The 19,000-nt window shown below is 39.6% G+C and overlaps 2 protein-coding genes across 2 annotated transcripts; both read left to right on the plus strand.

The window, feature by feature from the left end:
* The first annotated feature begins 73 nt into the window (after nt 1-73).
* plag1 (pleiomorphic adenoma gene 1) lies at nt 74-15,976 on the plus strand. Its single transcript, XM_038723606.1, has 3 exons — nt 74-215; nt 5,395-5,751; nt 5,962-15,976. The coding sequence occupies exons 2-3, from the start codon at nt 5,504-5,506 to the stop codon at nt 7,148-7,150; spliced, it is 1,437 nt and encodes a 478-aa protein (XP_038579534.1). The 5' UTR covers nt 74-215; nt 5,395-5,503; the 3' UTR covers nt 7,151-15,976.
* A 1,258-nt stretch (nt 15,977-17,234) lies between these two features.
* On the plus strand, nt 17,235-19,000 carry mos (v-mos Moloney murine sarcoma viral oncogene homolog). Its single transcript, XM_038723618.1, has one exon. It carries the CDS (start codon nt 17,294-17,296, stop codon nt 18,305-18,307), a length of 1,014 nt encoding a protein of 337 aa, XP_038579546.1. The 5' UTR covers nt 17,235-17,293; the 3' UTR covers nt 18,308-19,000.

Here is a 19,000-nt window from a genome sequence, read left to right on the forward strand (position 1 = left end):
AAAAGCACAAGTAGGCGGAACTTTGAAGGGGCGTGGCTAAGCCCTAGTGCGGTTGCATCGCAGCGCATACACAATGGCTGCTCGAAAGAGGGGAAAGCAAACAATTTTCAGGCCCGCCGCGTCTAGCAAAAAATATGAGAAAAAAATTATTAAAAATTCGGAAAATAGTTGAAAGTCAAGAAAAACTCAACAGAAAGGATGTTAAGGCGTCCGGGGTAAGTTTGATGTAAATTAGGTAAACGGTTACTCAGTTCTTGAATTAAAATATCGGGGTTATTTAAATTATGAGAGAGGGGTGAGCAGGGGAAAAAGTTTGTGTTAATCAGTACCCAGTTTGGGACCACAGAGAAAACCAAGGGAAGGCACAAGTATTGAAAACAATTTTAATAAATGATGTCACGGGTGATATTAGTGTCACGGTGCGTGTCCACGAACATTAAAGACCACAGGAATCAGTTGGATGAGGGAAAGTTGAGTAAAGTTGAACATAGCCTCCTCTCTTAGTTTATTTTTTAATATAATAAGGGCAGTGCGATGAGCACCGACAGGAGCACCCGCACTTGGATACAGCAGTTATGTCAATTTTCCTGCTATCTGCATTCAGATTTATTTTTGCCACATATAACGTAACACGCTTCATCATAAGTAGTGTCAACATGTCCTTATCGATAAGCATCTCCTTTCCAAAAGTGTACCGTGAAAATGCAACCCTGCGGCGCTACAGTGACATTTTGTCATACTGTTTCTCATTTAGGCGAAAAGCGATATGCATTTTCTTCCCCTGCAGGTATCGATCACGGTGTCATGCGGATAACACTTCGGCTATGACCCGCTGTGAGGCTAATAAACAAGAAACAGAAAGAAATTGCTTTTCAATAAAGTAACAAAATGGAGGGAGAACCTAAGGCAAACTAATTAGGCAATGCTTAAGATTTCCTCGTGCAGCCTGCGTCCAAGACCAAAAGTCAACTTGTGTTGAGTTTGTTTGGTGTGACAGGTTGCACTGTGCACGTTAGTAATTCGTATTTACGAGTTGGGGTCCTATAGCTGCTGCAGATATCAGAGCGGACACGAGCCTGTCAGTGTACTGAGCGGTAAAGACAAGCTGGTGGTTCTTCAGGCTGTAACAGTTTGGAGATCGGAAAATCTTCCACTGCAGATTTGTTGTTGAGTTGAAGTAGGTGGTTAGAAAGCTGATAATGAAACAGTTCCTGAGAGGAAGTGTTTTGTCAGTGTTGGCTCGAGTCTGTGTTTACACCTGTTCTATACCTTAAACCAAATTTAAACCCCAACATCTGATAAGGAAATTGTCTGCTGCTGTTCTGTAAATGCCAAGGCATGACTTTGACTCTGGTCTTTTGCATACTGAATGGTTACTGATGTCAGTCCTGATATATGTCCTAATGTAAATAACAAGGGAGAGAGATGCATGAGAGACATTGTTCTCTGTTTGATTCAGATGTTTGCTGTTTGCTACACATGAGACTTTGAATGCTGTTGAGGCTAAAATGACATTTAGTTTGAAATGATAGAGGCAGTAATGTTGACATGTCCAGCGGGGGAGCATGTTGTCAGTCTGGAAGTCCTAAAGTACTGATCATCAAGTCTTAGAGAAATAAAACATTGATCCTAATAGTGTGAACATAAAATGTCTCTTAACAATACTTTTAAATGGAAAATTAGCTTGTACATTTCAGTGTTCATAAATGTTTTAAGAGTTTAAACATTTTGATAATGATACATTAAAAGCAGTTTCTACTGTTGTTTTAAAGGCAATGTAATTCATTTATTGCTTTTAAAAAGCCTGCACTAATGTTACTTCTGCCAGGGTTATTTTTATATAAATGCACCTAGTTTAAACAGTTTCATTTATTTTCCTCAGATCAGTAATTGCAGCTGTATGGGGAGACTTTTTAAATGTATTTTGCTGTTGTGAGCTATGCAAACCTGTGTTTTCAGATAAATGACAACTCTTCACAAATCTTATTTTTTATCAATTATTAATTACTAGGCATTTGTGTCTTGAAATTAATATTAACATGTTGTAACTTCCCCTTATCCTACATGTACTTTAAAGACATTTCAACAAAATAATAAAAAATTTGGGGGGGAAAAGTGTTCTAGTATCTCTATTGATAGATTAGAATATTTAGTACTTAAAGTTAAGAAGAGCTAGTAGAAGTGAGGAAAGACACAGATGTATACACTGTATTATTGTTATGATTGATTTTATGTAGTGTTTATCAAGACAAATGTGAATCATGGGCATGTGTGATCATAAAATGTTGCTTTTAAAGTAAGGGTCAGTAATGAGTATTAAATAATTTACCTTTTTTTTGCAGAAGAATACTTGACCTTTTCTCTGATGTGGAAAAGTTAATTTCTTCTCATTTTAAGCACTAAAATGTCTTCATTATTGCTTAATAGTTTGCCGTTACCAGTGCAGTTTTTGTAATTTAATGTATGTATAAAAGTGTGAATTACTGCAGACACCAGTGCTTGTAATAACTCTTAATTTCAATAGCAAAGGCTCAGAGATTTTTCTAAAGCCTCATACTTTAAAATTATAGAACATTATAAATTTAATTACAGGAATATCAGCCCTTTCCACAATCAAAATGAAGCAGAAGGAAATATGATATCTTTCTTGGTGTCATCTGTCATTGTGATGCTTTTGCAACGCATTGCCTGGATAAATGTTCTTCTTAAAACTTTGTACCAGTATAGACGAATGGATATTTTTCAAATTGGATAGAATGAATGTAGATCATGTAAACTGCTGACCGAAGAAGTTTACGTTTATTCTTATTTTTATCTATTTTTGTTTTAATAAATGAAATGTTTCTTTTAAAACTTGGTTGGGTTAAAGCAAGAGCTAAACTTCTTTGTTTGGAATATATGGTTAAATAATTCATGCTCAACCTATTCTTATTCCCTTGTATTTATATGTTATTCCAGATATCCGTTAGCAGGGCGTTTTTATACTAGTACTAAAACAAACCTGATTGGGACAGATTTGTGTGGAAGAGATTTTGACTGTAGTGGTACTGCTGACTGTGCATAAAGCCCCAGTGGCAGCCATTAAAAAAATTCACCTCATAGAAACGGTAGGATTGAGTGGTCAGTGATTTGGCATGGGCAGTGTAATGGAGGCCTCCATGTGATCATCTCCTGCTTGAAAATGCATGCCTGAACTACCTGCTGCAGGGTTTAACTGGTTGACCCTGCACAGGGAGATAAGATAATTCCTTCGTGATGATCAGTACAAGTGTATCCGAATTAAAAATACAAAACCAAATGTCAGATTACATTGCTGGAAATAAGCTACACTACCTGTGTTTTTATTAGTTGTAGCCCATTCACTTTTATGAGTACTAATCATTATTATGAATACATCCTTGGGATTAGTAGTAGTATCTGTATAATTACCATACGTAATATCCCTGTATAATTCTCAAATAAATCTTCATGTGACTGTATTTTACTGAAGGTTAAGTTAATTTCTATAGTTATTTCAATGCAACACCATACTATACCAGTACATAATGTTAACAGACAGGCTGTATAAATTGAACTACTGATACAGTATATTAATTTGTATTATCATTATACAGTATATATTTGCAAATATTTAGCTATAAAAGATTTTAGTTTAGATTTTAGTTATAAAAGGGATTTTACAGTAAGCAAGCAGTGCGATGGCATGCTGGTGTTTTCCTGACTTTCCTGAAATGCGTATTGTCTGTCCCAGTGCATCAAACTCATGTGGAAGAAGAGACGATGGTTTAATGCATGCGTGGCAGCGCAAAGGGAGGTGATGGGGTTTGAATGGAAATCGCCTCTTTGACATTGAGAATAAACCATTGAAGACATTTTGTGTCTGTAGCACAACAGCATTCATTTGCTTACTTGGTGATTTCATCAGTAATAGAAATGTGCAGCAGCTACAGAACAGTGCTGAAGAACATAAATCAAGTCTTTCAGCTCTGTGCCTCTACAGACAGGTTTAGTGTGGGCATAACAAGAATGTCACTAAAGCATAAAACAGTGAGTTGAAAATTACTGATTATTTGTACCAGGATGTGTTGCACACTTGGGGCTGCTGTAGAGCTTCCACTGATCACTGACTCTTGCCTTTATTTGTATGTTGGAACATGCACCAGTTCCAATACAAACCTCCTGTGATGTTTAGACTTTTTAAGGAATGAGAGTATAATTGTGATATTAATTTGAAATAGGTATGCAAATATAAATACTCACATAACAGTACTTTCTGAAGGTTATGAATAAATATCAGGAAAAAGAAGAAAGAACCAAAAGAACATTTTGCAAGAATAATAAGATATATATATTTCCGATCACTGCAAACATCATTCCCAGAGGATCCTGACAGCAGTAAAAGTAGTGAGTTTACAGTAACAATTTATAAAGATTTTTATTGATCAAAAGAATCACTTTGTTGTTCCAAACTTTCCTTATGTTCACTCCGGGGTTAAAACCGATCTTCTGGCAAATGGACAGACCACTGTTATGAATAACAATTATTCTTTCATTTCTGAAGTGATTTCTGACAGTGTAGATGCTTTTACACTCTCATTTCACTATTTCACTGCAACCCAGAATATCATGAGATGATAATTCCTCATAAAAAGTTATACTGTTGTACTTTATTTGAAAATATGAAATATAAACACATTATCAATACTCTCCCAGTAAATTCTAAATGCATCATTTCTGTCAGATAATCTGAATGAAATGCTTTTCTTCTCTCCTCTGCTCTCTGCTTTGGAAGCAGACTACATTACTAATAAGTCATTATGTGGGTCATATATTCATAATAGTTTGGAATAATAGTTATTTTATACAAACAAAAAGAGCTGAAAATGCCAAATGTATATGAATAGATGTAATCATTTCCACACTTATTTATATCAAAATACTTTTAATATTTGGATATTATTTCTAGTGTATTCTATTCTATTTAGATGTGTGTTTGTTTAGTTGTGTGTTTGTGTATTCTATTCTATTTAGTTGTGTGTGTATATATATATATATATATATATATATATATATACATATGTTACTTGTTATTAGGAACTCCTCATCTGTCAAATTAATGTGCTCTAAGCTGGCTAGTAAAACCCAGAGTTAACTGAGACACTTTACCCCAGCTTCTTGATAACAATTATACAGGATACAGTGTTGGGCTAAGTGACGGCAGATAACCCAAAGAAAGACTTAAGATTAAGTGGAATTTGCTTTGTGAGACAGGCCTCAGATCAGTATTTCTGTTGATTTATTCAGATTTAGGTTTTAGTGTCTTTTTACTGCCAGTCAACACTGTAACCTTAAACTGAACCATTCAAATAATCTCTCTCTCTGTCTCTCTGTCAGGCCCCTGAGTCCGGGCGGTGTTGAGCACATAAAACTGGATAGAATAACTGCATCAGTACTAGTTGGGCACTGCGCCCCTGTCCATGTAGCTGGTCTGCCTTAGAGTGCCATGGCTACAGGAACCCAGGGCCACGGTGACCACGTCCTGGAGAAAGTCAAGCTTGCACCGCCGACGGGGAGGCGCAGGAAGGCGGAGGGGAAGCCGAAGAAGAATTTCCCCTGCCAGGAGTGTCAGAAAGCTTTCAACAGTCTGGAGAAGCTAAAGGTGCACTCGTACTCTCACACAGGAGAAAGACCCTACTGCTGCTCCCACCCCGACTGCACCAAGGCCTTCGTCTCCAAATACAAGCTGCTACGGTACAGACAAGCAGCAGTACATAGAAGGCTGCAGCACGTTGCTTTTCTCTTTACACCTTTGGTAACATAGTGCTCAGTAGTAGTCAGAATGATGTGTTGATGAATACTAGATTTTGGGTCTTGTGTTTATGTGTGATGTGTGTAAAGCATGCCTACTTAAACATGATTGCAACAATTCTGAGTGCTCATAGAATGTGTCTGTGTTCCAAGGCATATGGCAACTCACTCGCCAGAAAAAAACCACAAGTGTTCATACTGTGAGAAAATGTTCCACCGCAAGGATCACTTAAAGAATCACCTACACACGCACGACCCGTACAAGGAGGCGTTCACCTGTCAGGAGTGCGGCAAGAGCTACAACACCAAGCTGGGCTTCAAACGCCACCTCGCCCTCCACGCCGCCAACAGCGGAGACCTCACATGCCAAGTGTGCCTGCAGCCGTTCCCCAGCACCGGGGTTCTTCTGGAACACCTCAAAACACACGCTGGCAAGTCGTCTGGCGGGACCAAAGAGAAGAAACATCGCTGTGAGCATTGTGAGCGGCGATTTTACACCCGTAAAGACGTGCGACGCCACATGGTGGTGCACACTGGACGCAAGGACTTCCTTTGTCAGTACTGCGCCCAGCGCTTTGGTAGGAAGGACCACCTGACACGTCACGTGAAAAAGAGCCACACCCGGGAGCTGCTCAGGGTAAAAACTGAGCCAGCAGATTCGCTGGAGCCCGTTGTCTATGACTTGGCGTCTGGGGGCATCAAAGGCGAACTCCCAGGAATGCTGGCGCAGAGGCCGCACCAGCTCAACATGTACACAGGCCCCGTCCTGGACACAGAGCCCTTCCCCACCCCCACACACACTTTTTCTTTAAAATACCCGCTGGGCTCCAACTTTACCTCATACACCTTCTCCTCCCAGGAGCGGGAGCAGAATCTAAAGGGAGAACTGGAGACCTATCTGATGGAGCTACAGAGCAGCATGCCCTCCTCATCCTCTGCAGCCCAAGAACCCCAACTCTCCTCCTCCAAACTTGTGCTGGAGACTCAAGTTGGCATGCTGGAGGAAGCGAGCCAGGAGGTGTCCCTGTCCAAAATGTCCGCACCGATGGCAGCAGCCACCACAGGTGACACTCTGGCGTCATCCTCCTCTCTGATGGACTTCTCACAACTTTTCAACTTCCTGCCACTCAACGGGCCTCCATACAACCAGGCAGGGGGGAGCGGGGGACAGGGAGTTGTCTATCCACCCAACGAAGAGCCCACACCTCTCGTTCAGCTGCCAACCCAACCCCCCGAAGGCCCAGAGGCTACAGAGAGTCCACTTCAAGGACTCCCCTCCTCCTTCATATCCAACCTGAGCACACCCACCACACTGCCCCGTTTCCACCAAGCTTTTCAATGATCCAGTATGTACTGCACATGGCACACAAGCACTCTAACACACACATACACACACACACACACACTGACACACACGACGAGCTACACAACCACACTAGCGGACACCGAAAACAAGATGCCAGTAACACATGTCTGAAGGTATTTGCACGTATGTCCATTTAATATGACACGATGAGCAGACACATGATGAGCAGCACTGACAGCAGCATACACACCAAGGTTAGGTTCTATCAGCTTTCTAATTGCTATGTTATTGTGACTTTTCACCTTATCAAGCTTTTTATTGACAAGTTGGCAAATCTTCACCACCACTATTCTCCAGTGACATGTTCACATAGTAGCGGGAAATGCAGATACTTTCCAAATTCTCCATTTCTCACTGCGTATTTGGAAGTTTTATAACTTCTCATGATCTAATCTCACTTCTAGGACAAAGTACTTTTCAAAGACCTGCAGGTTACCATATACTTATACATCTTTAATCGCACCACAAGCAGTAGAATTCACCGTGGGCTGTGATGAGAAAGGTCAGCGCAACTCGTGCTCACAGCACCGTTCTGTGCACTGCACCACTAACATCAGTGCCACATACACATTTATAGAGCACAAACTGTTTTTATGCATTGATGCAGACACGGTTGAACCGTGACAGTGAGAGCCGTGTCATTTTAAACATGAGTTAGCCTTTTGGGAGTTGGAGAAGGTTCACATGGATTAATGTTAATAGTATTTTGATTGCAGTGATGTTTACTTTTCTTTACCTAACCCCACATGCTAGATGGACCTTAGGATGCAGATTTTGCGTTGTATATTGTTTTTCGTGCAGCACTTTGAACTTTGTGATGTCGTCTGTCGTCACAGTTGACTGTTGTTTTATGTCTGTTTTATTTGTGGTAGGGACCAATCTGTAGTTTTGGGATGTTTTCGCCCATTTACCTATATTTAATACATCATCTGTCCCAAATGACTGCTGACCATTTTCCAAAACACACCAGGAGTTCCATGCAGCTGTTGGGTTTCATTAATTCTAATCTGTATGGAAATCAACTTACTTACATCAGGTACTCCATTACAGTGACCATGTCTGCTTGTGTTTTTGTCAATAACATTATTGTATTATACGCTCTTACAATTATAGTACCATGCAATACAGTGATGCCACATTGTCAGCAGTAAAAGCAGACGTAATGTTCACTGTGCTGGATTACTCTGTTTCAAGTCTCTGCAAGTGTAATGTTCAGTAAGTTAGTGAAATTACAGAAAATCAATGGCTTGCTGGAATGCGGGAAAACTGTTGAAACATCTCAAATATGCTATAAAGGATTTTTATTTTATTTTAAAGTTAACATGTATGTGATTAGTAGTAAATAGGCTAAAACGTGCAAAAACATTGGTCTGGTCCTTTTGACCCATAAAGCAGAAGTTCGTTCCCATTGTTATAGAGTGTTACAGTACAGTATTACAGTTTTACATTTCATTTTGGTAGTTGGAAAATTAAGATAAAACTTTCTTAGTTATCCCCCAAACCAAAGTCAAGCAAACACAGACAGAGCAGGCTTCTATCTGTTACTACAAAGCAAGCACTCCAAGGATGAAGGAAGTTATCACTGCAAAAAATCCTAACCACACACTTGGTATCTTCTTCATTTATTTCCTGTATGTAGTCAAGCAGTTGTACATTCAATAGGACTTTGACTTCTAAGAAAATGACCTTGTTTGTGACTAGTTGACAGAAACTAAACCTTTTAGTTGTGGATCAGATGTGAAAGATGCAGAAAGGTCTTTTTCATCTGCAAGTCAATACCTTTTTAGTGTTTGTATGTGGTACCTTGCACTAAAAAGTTTTTTTTCAAGAAAATGTACAATGTGCACTACCAATATGCATAATAACAGTAAAATTAGCAATTTCCAGGTTAATTGCAAATTAATATATTCCAACTACTAATATAAAATATGCCAATTTATACATTGTAGAACAATCTGAAACATTTAACATTATGTGAAATCAAATTTAGCTGCAATTTTGGTAATTTAGCCAAAAAAATATTAAGAGGACATATTTTATGAGTAACTGTGCCACACCTTGGTAGGCATTCCATTTTTAAAGCCTGACTCTAAATGTCTTCCTCAAACATAAATCATTTTTCAACTTGTATATAGGCTTGTGAGGTGTGACTTGGAAGGAAAATGCGCTTTATGTTTCCATTAAAACTCAACGTGCAGGTCTCCTGGACCACGTTCAGAAATAATGCAAATATATTTGTAAGCTCCACTAAGTTCCAAAATACCTTATAGTTCAGAATCGGTTCAGCAGTTTGATGATGAAAATAAATGTCCACAGCCACATGTTCTGGCTTCCTCTGGCATGGCTCCACTTCACTTTATGTTTAGATTAAGTGGAAGTCGCCCCTTAAAACACAAAACACATGTTATTCCAGTAGGTTTTGACTGCTCTGCCTAAATCTGTGAAAATTAACTCTCTGAAAGCGAAAAACATGATATAGCTGGGATACTAGTCTGTCTACACTTACACAGTAACTGAAATAGTGATCGAAATACTGACTGAATACAAATTAAATAGTTGGTGAATCAAATGTGAATAGAGATTCAGTGTAATTGCTCTTTAATGGTAACAGCAATGAGAAGTTCTTATGCTGCTGGAAAATGTTTACATATTCCAACAACACTGCAGTAATACAACATCATATCATGAGCTTGGTCCATCTTAGTTCAATCAATCAAATATGGACTATGCACATATTCATTAGATTCCAATGGTACTTATTACTTACATATGAAGTGTTGATATGCAAGCTAACAACACTCATTTCAGGGATATGAATGTGTTCATCCCATACAGCTTTAGATAGTAAAACATTTTAGTGAAATCCTTCTAATTATACAATCAAAGAGTTTGCTTTGTATGGAGCGCTGCAGAATTTGCCTTCATGTCTCCGTATTCAGCTCTCAGTACTGTGGTTTCTAGCTTTTGGGGAAAGTTGATTGCCTTCTTCATCTTTGATTGAATTTTTTAAGATGGTAGACATGGGTCAGCGAAGAAATCTTAGCAGGAACAGTCAACAGGAACATTTCCCCCTCCTTTAACTGCTAAAGCTAATTGCCGACAGACGGTAGAAGACTATAGTGGTGCTTGGGTATCTCCCAGATGTAAATGTGTAAAACTGTATGAATGTGAAGCAGGGCAGGGCTGGAAATGAGCTGAGATTCACAGCTAAACTCCCCTGGGTTAAAGAAAAATGTAATTGATTCGGCTAAAACATGCTAGATTCAGATCATTATCCATGGTGGGTTCAAATTAAGGGCAACTGGACCAGGTTTAAGATACTTGAAGACATTTCACCTCTCATCCGAGAGGCTTTTTCAGTTCGGACTAACTGACTGAATCCCAGCTATTTAACCTCTGTGGGGTTGTTATCAAGGTGGTGGAGAACGCTTGGTTCGTTAGTGCTCCTAGCTGCCAGTCATTATGGTCACTTCAAATGCAGTTAAATGTGTTTCCTTGGGAATAGTAAAGCATTGACCAGGGGCAATGACATAAACATGTTGTCCCTGATGACCCTATAGTAGTAATATATCAACCCATGCAGATCGTTTGGGTTTACTTTGCAGAGCTTTTAAGAAACAGTATCCGCCTCTGAGACTTCTGCCTTCACTTCAGTACAATGGAGGTGAGAGGGACACACAGCAAAAACTTTTTGCCCAGTATCCGTTAGGAAATGATATGGGAATTGTGTCCGTATTGGAGGACTCCACACCTCACATTTTACACCCAGGGTCAATGCAGGAAGCAGTGTGCCCTGGATGTTGAGAGGCAGGAAGTAAGAGTGGGGAGGTGGAGTTAGTAGATGAGCATGCAGCACGTCTGACTTTTGCGCAGGATACAGGAGGTTTTGTGCAATCACAGACCTGTTACTGCATTCGCCTTTTAATTAACATGGCCACGATCTTTCCCTAACCTTACCCATACCTAAGTTGCCATGCACAGAGATAGAAAGCAAGAATGTTAGCAATAGATGTAAAAACAAAAGAGGTAATTGAATGTATAATGTGTATCCAAGGGGGGTTAAAATTAAGGGCAACTGAACATGGGCAAGGTTGCTTGGAGACGTTCACCTCTCGCTAAAAGTCCAGTTGCCTTCGATTTTAGCCACCTTGGATGGCTATGACCTGGATGACTTAATCTCCATAGACCGTATGTATAATAAGGGGTTTTGCAGAATTGAACAATATCAGTTGTCTTGTCTGATGAAAAATGACATGCGAAATTTTATTGGATAATCCACAAACATCATAGCCGTCAGTGCAAACTGCTGACATTGTGTTCTGTGGACTCTCCTCTATAACTGGGAACGTTTTGTTTGCTTTAAACTCCACAAACCAAATTCTATTTACCTCCATTGTGCTGGTGTGGTGGTAGAAGTCTCAAAATCTGAACAAATTAAACCGAAACGGTCTGCATGGATCGATCCAAAAACAAAACAAAGTTGGTATACAATCTTTTTTTCAAGGACATGATGTTTTGGTGTGAACACATCTGTGCTTCTTATCAGTTCAATTCTAGAGGTGGTGTGTTATATTGGCTATTTGCTGGATTCAGTCAGGGCTTCCACTGCCCAAAAAACACCAAGATGGGTGCTTCTCTGCATTGTCCGAGGCTTTTGTTCATTTACAGATTAAGAGTTATAGTCGAAGCTGTATGTAGCAACGCTCTACCCTACTGCTAATGAAACTGTGGGTTGGAGAATCAGCGAGCACTAGTTGCATTTCATCTCAGTCAGTGCAGATACCTCAGTGTCTCAATCAGTCCACACAGACACAAATGCTCTTTCCCCCCTGTATTCTTTTAACATGAAGTCATGCACAGTAGCTTCACTGTGGTCATCAGAAAAGACAGTCATATTCAAATAATACATTGTAAGTAGAAGCTGTGCCTTTTTGTCATGTCATTGTAATGCTTTAACATAACACTGTTGGCTGTCATTTAAAATTAACGTGGAAAATAGGCCTTTCCTAACAAAAATGGCACCAATAACGGCTGTGTTGGCCGTTAGGACCTGTCACATAGGGCTGGGCGATATGGGCAAAAATGTTATCACAATAAAAGTTTCATATCTTTCGATATCGATAACGATCACGATAAGTATCAAATCGTTATTTCTTTTGAGTTAAAGTGGCTGATTTCTGCTCCTGAGATTTAATTGTGGTTTAAACTCTTCTTTGTGGTCAACACTTGATGCCAAACAGTGGATCACTTCACAAATCTGAGGTAGAACATTCAAAACAATTATGATTATAATTACAATTATGAATTTTTGTCAACAAAGTAAACAAGTAAAAGCTTTTTTCGGTCCTTTTTCCTCAACAAAATAAACATCAAAATAAAAGAATTAAGTCATAATTCTTGTATGACTCAAGTGAAAAAAAGCTAATATTTATTATATAAAATGTTTATTGAACATTGTTATATTGTTATTGAAATAAATTATATCGTGATAATTATTGTTATTGTTTTAATTGTCCAGCCCTAATGTCACATATATATTTTTAGACATTGTTTCCCACAGATTGACCACTTGTTACAGCAACATCTACTAACATCAGCACTCACTTCTAACCGAAACTATTTCAATGATTCCAAAAATCCCAAAGATATATGTAGGAATGATGCAAAAGACATCCAGAAATTTTTCTTTTCACCCTGGGCAACATTTTCCTATTCTGGCCTGGCAGTCAACATCTGCATGATCACAATAGATGCAACCTGCTGCTGTAAAGTAGTAAGTCACAGTAACCCCCGACCCCCCCCCCTCAGCTATCGCTAGCTAGCGACTTTTAACTGTAGTCTAGTTTCTTATCCAATTAACATTGTACTAGCAATCACTAGCCAGCAAAGTAGGGCTGGGTATCGACTGAAATGTGTGTATAGCACTGAATACCAAAATCTTTACTGAAAGCCAGCATCAAATGTCTGGTCAGATTCATAATCCTGTTGACTTGTTCTATGACCCAAAAGTTCCAGACTTAAACAAATAAAAACAATGCACTCCTAAAGGTGCTGGCTCGCAGGCATACATCAAAAAAAGGGAAAGCACACTCATAACTCACATTCAGCAAACTACCTTCTTCATCCAGTTTTAGACTGTAAATTCCTATAAAGTTCTTGTCTGACTGTTTATGTGTGGACAATATTTGACATTTAAATTTCATCGTGTGACCAAGGTTCCATACTTGTCACACAATGACAAGTGAATAAACTCCATATCAACTCTGAGCAAACTCAAATTGCAGATGAAGGCTGTAAGATGCTGTTTAAAGGGCCGCACAGATTTTGTAAGTGGAACTTTTGAGTTATGATTATTTTATCAAACTACTGTTACCAAGGTCTGAACTTTCATTCTCAACATTGGAGTACTGTTGTTTTTGTTTTTATTGTAAAATGAAAAAAGGTTTGTAGAAATATATATCGTTTTGTCATCAGTATCAACACTCTGGTATCATATTGACACACATTGAAAGATATGAATCAATAATCAGCCTCTACAGCAATGTAACTGAAGGATGAAAAGTCACAAAGGTTTTTCTGCCATCACATATATTATTTCTTTAAAACAAGGATTACATGTATAGAACAGTCACAATTTTGGACATTTACATATACTTTAAGGAGACATCGGACTGCACATTATATGGCAAAATGTGAACTTTACAGCCTGCAAAAATGTTGCTAAACTTCACATTTCCCCTCCCACCACAGCAGTTAACAGATGGTGCATCTTAGTTCCATTAAATGTTTGATGCCTATATAACCCAATAGTGTTATCATTTACCTCACATACTCATCTTGTTTTTGTGCTCCAAGCTTCAAAAATGATGATGAACTAGAAGTGTTACGTTCTCCTTTTTCCTTCCTGAATGACGGGACTGGACAAGACATGAATGGAGACAATACTTTTCTGGGTTGTGTGAAATGTAGAGTTGAACGTGTAATGTTTCAAAGCATTTATGGAAGTTTGCTATTTGTATCTTGTGAAGGTTTGTGGATTTGCAAGAGATGTTAACAAGCCGCTATTTTTTTTGTTGTTGTAATCATAGCACTTTTTTGTAAATTGAATGCCTTTATTTCCTCCAATACCTATTTTTAAAACCTTTATTACAAATGTATATATGATATATTTAGCTCTTTTAGAGAACAGTAACATGTAAATACAATATAAAATGTTTTATTTTTACAGGTACAATTTTGACAGTGTTTTCCTATCAAAGTGTCATTTTTGCTTTACTTGCACAAGTGTTCTGTGTATCTCATTGAGGGGTCTTTTAACAAATAATGTACCTTAAATAGATTTTTGTAGGCCTACTTTTTTGAAAGCTCTTCTTCGACTATTCAACCGCTGGTTTAAGTGAGTGCACAGGCAGTAATGAAGCTTAAATGGATGGTTATATAGCACTTAAATTTATCATCTTGCCATGGGTTCTTTAATTAGTTAGGCAAAAAGACAAATAAGATAAACGTTCAATAACTCCCAAGGTGATTTTGTCCTCTTTTATCATCCTTTGACCTCAGTGTGAGATTCTGAAAAAAAGAGATTACTTGATTTCTTAGTGGGTTCCGTCTGAAACCTGTTGCATGAACAAAAATATTCCAATCAGCTAACTGCAGTTTCATCTTGATTTATAAGTCATATGGACTGTGTGACAGAATCTAGGGATTTGATGTGTGGGAAATAAAAGCAACACACTGTGGATCAAAATTCAAAGACAAAAAGCTCCACACATTGCTATCCGATCAAGTTCATAATTCTAAAACTAATCTAAAGTGTCCTGGGAAAAAAGAAACAGGAAAAACAGAATGTCCCCCATGGTCGTGTGGTGACCAGGACATAGGAGGTACTCTTCAGTGAGAGGCACAGACCTTTAGCAATTCATGACAAACTCTTTATAAGCTTCGGTGGTACCAGTGAACTTTATTGAATGTGTATGTAAGAAACACTGCAATATATTTTGGTATTGGATCAAGCTGCTAACATACTTCAAGAGCTCCTTAAGGTGCTACAGACCTCTTTTCTAGTTCTGAAATGTACCGTTTGTACAAAGTATCCAGTTCAGCTGAATAGTTGGTATGTGTGTGCCTGGTTGTACTATATAGCTACATATATTTTTGTTGTACTGTGACTTTTGTAGTCTTTTTACAGACTTGCCTGTAAATCATGCCCCCCCCCCCCACACACACACACACACACACACACAGACACACACCTGTGTGTTGTGGAAACTGAGTCATTGAGGGAGATTGCTCTGAGTGAAGTCACTCAGGAGAGATGCTGAGCTCACGCTGAGAAATGTGACTCAACCTGATGTCGTTCAAAATGAGTTGAGGAAGTTCAGAGACAAACTGCATTCCAGCGATGTTGGTTGTGTTATTTGTTGAATTTCAACAGTGCCATCCTGTGACAGCGATGGACTAATTTCTAACTCAATATCTTACTTCAAATCTATTTTACAAACTACTGTTGTATTTTTATACATTTAGGCCTCACAAGGCCTAATGAGTAATTCACATAAACATATATAAATAATTATATGTGTTTTATAAGTTGTGTAAAATAAAAAGTAATGCTGCAGCTTTTATCCTTTGTTTTTTTAAACATTGACATCATCCAAAGAGGCAGATTATTTATTTTCTGGCAGAAAAACCTGATTTAATTTACCATACCTTGCTGCTATGAGAGAGAAGAGCTGCAGTCTTCAACTCCAGTGTTTTTACACAATGTAATGAAAGTTCAATAAACATAAGAGAAGGATGCAACTGTGTATGTTTGGTCTTTCTAAAGAAATATCAGTCATGATTTTGTCAGACTCTGTGCTTCTGTGTGTGCATTTACTGGGGACTCTTTTCAGTGGTGGATTAATCCTTTCTGTTCTAGTGAATATTTCTGGCAGCAGGATGGTGTATATGGGAGTCTTAAATTTACCATCCTACAAGAGAGAATAGTTTCATCTTTGGCACATACTGTATACATTTATGCTGTATTTATGGTGCTGGGTGTTCGGAATGATGCAGCGCAAATGTGTTGTAGTTAAAATAGGATGTGAGTTTGTAATTATCTTCTGCTGTTGGTCTTATGAGTCGATGTCATCAGTTTTTTTAATCTTCTGATAATGCAAAACAAATCCATGGAAATGGCAAGACAATTTCCATCCACTCTCTAGACCACAGTTAGGCTGGAGAATATCCAGTATGACTGGTCACTAGTCTGACTGGTAATATGTACAATGCTGCAGTCAGCTGTCTCAAATGTTAAGTGAACCAAGCTATAATTTACTCTGTAGGCTAACTAATTTTCTTTCCTGCTCTCATTGTTGCATGCTTCTCTCACTTTTTTATGACATCTGTTTACGTGACACTAAATGTTTTTGAAAGTTCTGGAAAAGTCTGAATTTATAGACTACTACAGCTGGCCACAAGTGCAGGTTTTCATCACTTAGTCCTGCAGAGGATCTCAAAAGCCTATTTTGAAGTTCTAAGGATTAGGCAAGGAGTTCCACTTTATCAGTCACAAGGGATCAGAACAAAGGAGTGATACAGTTTACCATGAACAGGCTGACAGATGATGCAGCACATTGTGTGCTGTCCTATGTTATCATCACTACACTTTAGTTGTTGGAATGTGATCTCTGTCATCTGTTCCTGTATGCTGGAAGAGTCTCAGTAAAAAGACTAAAAAGGACAAACATGAGCTTTGAGCTGTTTCTCAGTGGAGCTGCCTCATGCTGAATCTAAGTCAAATTTGTCAGTGTGAACTTCTAAAACTGTACACTACACTAAACTGTTCAGCTGTCTAGCTACTGCTGAGGTAGTGCATTAATATTACTGTGCTTTACTACCACCTATGTAAGAAGTGGCTAACTTGCCCCATCCTCCCCTACTGTGGACACAGTAAACTGAGTTAAACCATCGGGATGAACCCGTTGAACCCAAACAGAAGGCATTACATACTCCACAACACTGGGTGGCGGTGTGGTTGCCTGTGTGGATGTGTTCGTTGAAAAGTTTGGAGACTGTTGATCTGCTGTTCAGTCAGCAGCAGGCCACAAGCTGCACAGAGAGTCTTTATTACGCACGATGCCTTCTCCGATCCCCGTGACCCGCCTGCTGCCCCAAAATATCTATCCCTCTCTGGACTTCGGGACCTGCAGCAGTCCGCTAACCAAACCCTCCCACGGCTCCAGCTTACAAGTCCCCGTCCAGCGGCTCCACGGCAGAGTCGCTAGCCGGCTCTGGTCCTCTGTGATCCACTTTAAGGAGCTGCGCTCCGTCCTGCCCGTGGGCTCCGGAGGATTCGGCTCAGTCTACAAGGCGGACTACCTCGGGGAGACCGTCGCGCTGAAGAAAGTCAAGAAGTGCACCAAGAACAAGCTGGCATCCCGGCAGAGCTTCTGGGCCGAGCTGAACGCGGCACACCTGCGCCACAGAAACATCGTGCGCGTCATCGCAGCGACCACCTGCGTGCCAGCGGACTTCGGAGATGAAAGCAGCATCGGAATTATACTGATGGAGTTTGTGGGGAGCAGGAATCTGCAGCAGATCATTTACGGATGTCCTGAGACGCTGGAGAACAGGTGGCTCAGGTACTCAACAGACATTGCACATGGCTTACAGTTCCTTCACTCCCACACCGTTGTGCATCTAGACATAAAACCAGCCAACGTGTTGGTGTCGAGTGAAGATGTCTGCAAAATTGCCGATTTTGGCTGTTCTTTGAAACTGGACCGTGGTTGTGAAGTGAGCGCCATCGGCCCCCATCTGAGCCACGTAGGCGGTACTTACACGCACAGAGCCCCGGAGCTGCTGAAAGGCGAGGGGGTGTCTCCTAAAGCAGACATCTTCTCTTTCGGGATCACCTTGTGGCAGCTGATCACCAGAGAGCAGCCCTACACCGGCGACAGGCAGCACGTGCTTTACGCGGTTGTGGCGCACAACCTGCGGCCGTCTGTTCAGAACCAAGCAGTGTTTCAGTCAGAGCAGGGGCGGCTGTGTAGGACTCTGTTGAGCCGGTGCTGGAGCGGTGAGAGCAGCTGCAGACCGAGTGCTCAGGAGCTGCTGCCTCAGCTGGAGCAGCTGCGCTCCCAGATATGAGTTTATTTTAGAGCTGGTGCACAGAGAGGCCCACTGACGACTGTGGGTTTCAGAAAATGGACAATATAGGAGCATTGTAGCAGGTCCTCTCCTGCAGGGTCAGCTTTGAAGCAATGGGCTACTCACTTGTTTTCTGGGCAGTGTGGAGAAAGCCTCTTCAAAATACCCTGGAACTGATTTAGCACAATGTCACTACTCTTCTACAAGTAACATTTCAAATTTATTAAAATTTTATTCCAATTTGTAGTTGTTTTTGTTTTTTTAAGTATTACTTGCATGAAACCAAGTGAGACTCATCAGTCTACCAACATGCTGGTGTATTTGCACTTTTTTGCAATGCTAATTTGTTATTATTGACTTGAAATAAGGCTCATTATTCCTGTAGAAATCAAACTTTGGCTCGAAGAATTTTAAACCAAGTTGGTTTTGTGTTATTTCAGCCTATTGGCAGAAGTCCTGTATTTGTTGAGAGAAAATTTTTAAAATCTGTTTGTGTAGTCCTGTACTGTTAAGATGTCATTCATGTCTCATTTGCCAACACAAAACACACTTTAAGTTACTGTTCTATCTTGTTATATATATTTTCTTAAACTAAGAAATGTGTGTTGTGAATTGAGTGTTATATGCCATCTTGAGATTGTGATTGGAGATTTAAGTGTGATGGGTTTTCATTAAAATTATTTTTATACTGTA

Source organism: Micropterus salmoides, unplaced genomic scaffold (genome assembly GCF_014851395.1).
Source record: "Micropterus salmoides isolate LMB-PRFRI ecotype aquatic unplaced genomic scaffold, ASM1485139v1 Ms_hic_scaffold_1, whole genome shotgun sequence".
Lineage (NCBI taxonomy): Eukaryota > Metazoa > Chordata > Actinopteri > Centrarchiformes > Centrarchidae > Micropterus > Micropterus salmoides.

Coding starts and splice junctions, on each gene's coding strand:
- plag1 (XM_038723606.1), top strand. CDS start 5,504: ATGGCTACAGGAACCCAGGGCCACGGTGACCACGTCCTGGAGAAAGTC. Junction 5,752..5,961: donor TCCAAATACAAGCTGCTACG/GTACAGACAAGC, acceptor CTGTGTTCCAAG/GCATATGGCAACTCACTCGC.
- mos (XM_038723618.1), top strand. CDS start 17,294: ATGCCTTCTCCGATCCCCGTGACCCGCCTGCTGCCCCAAAATATCTAT.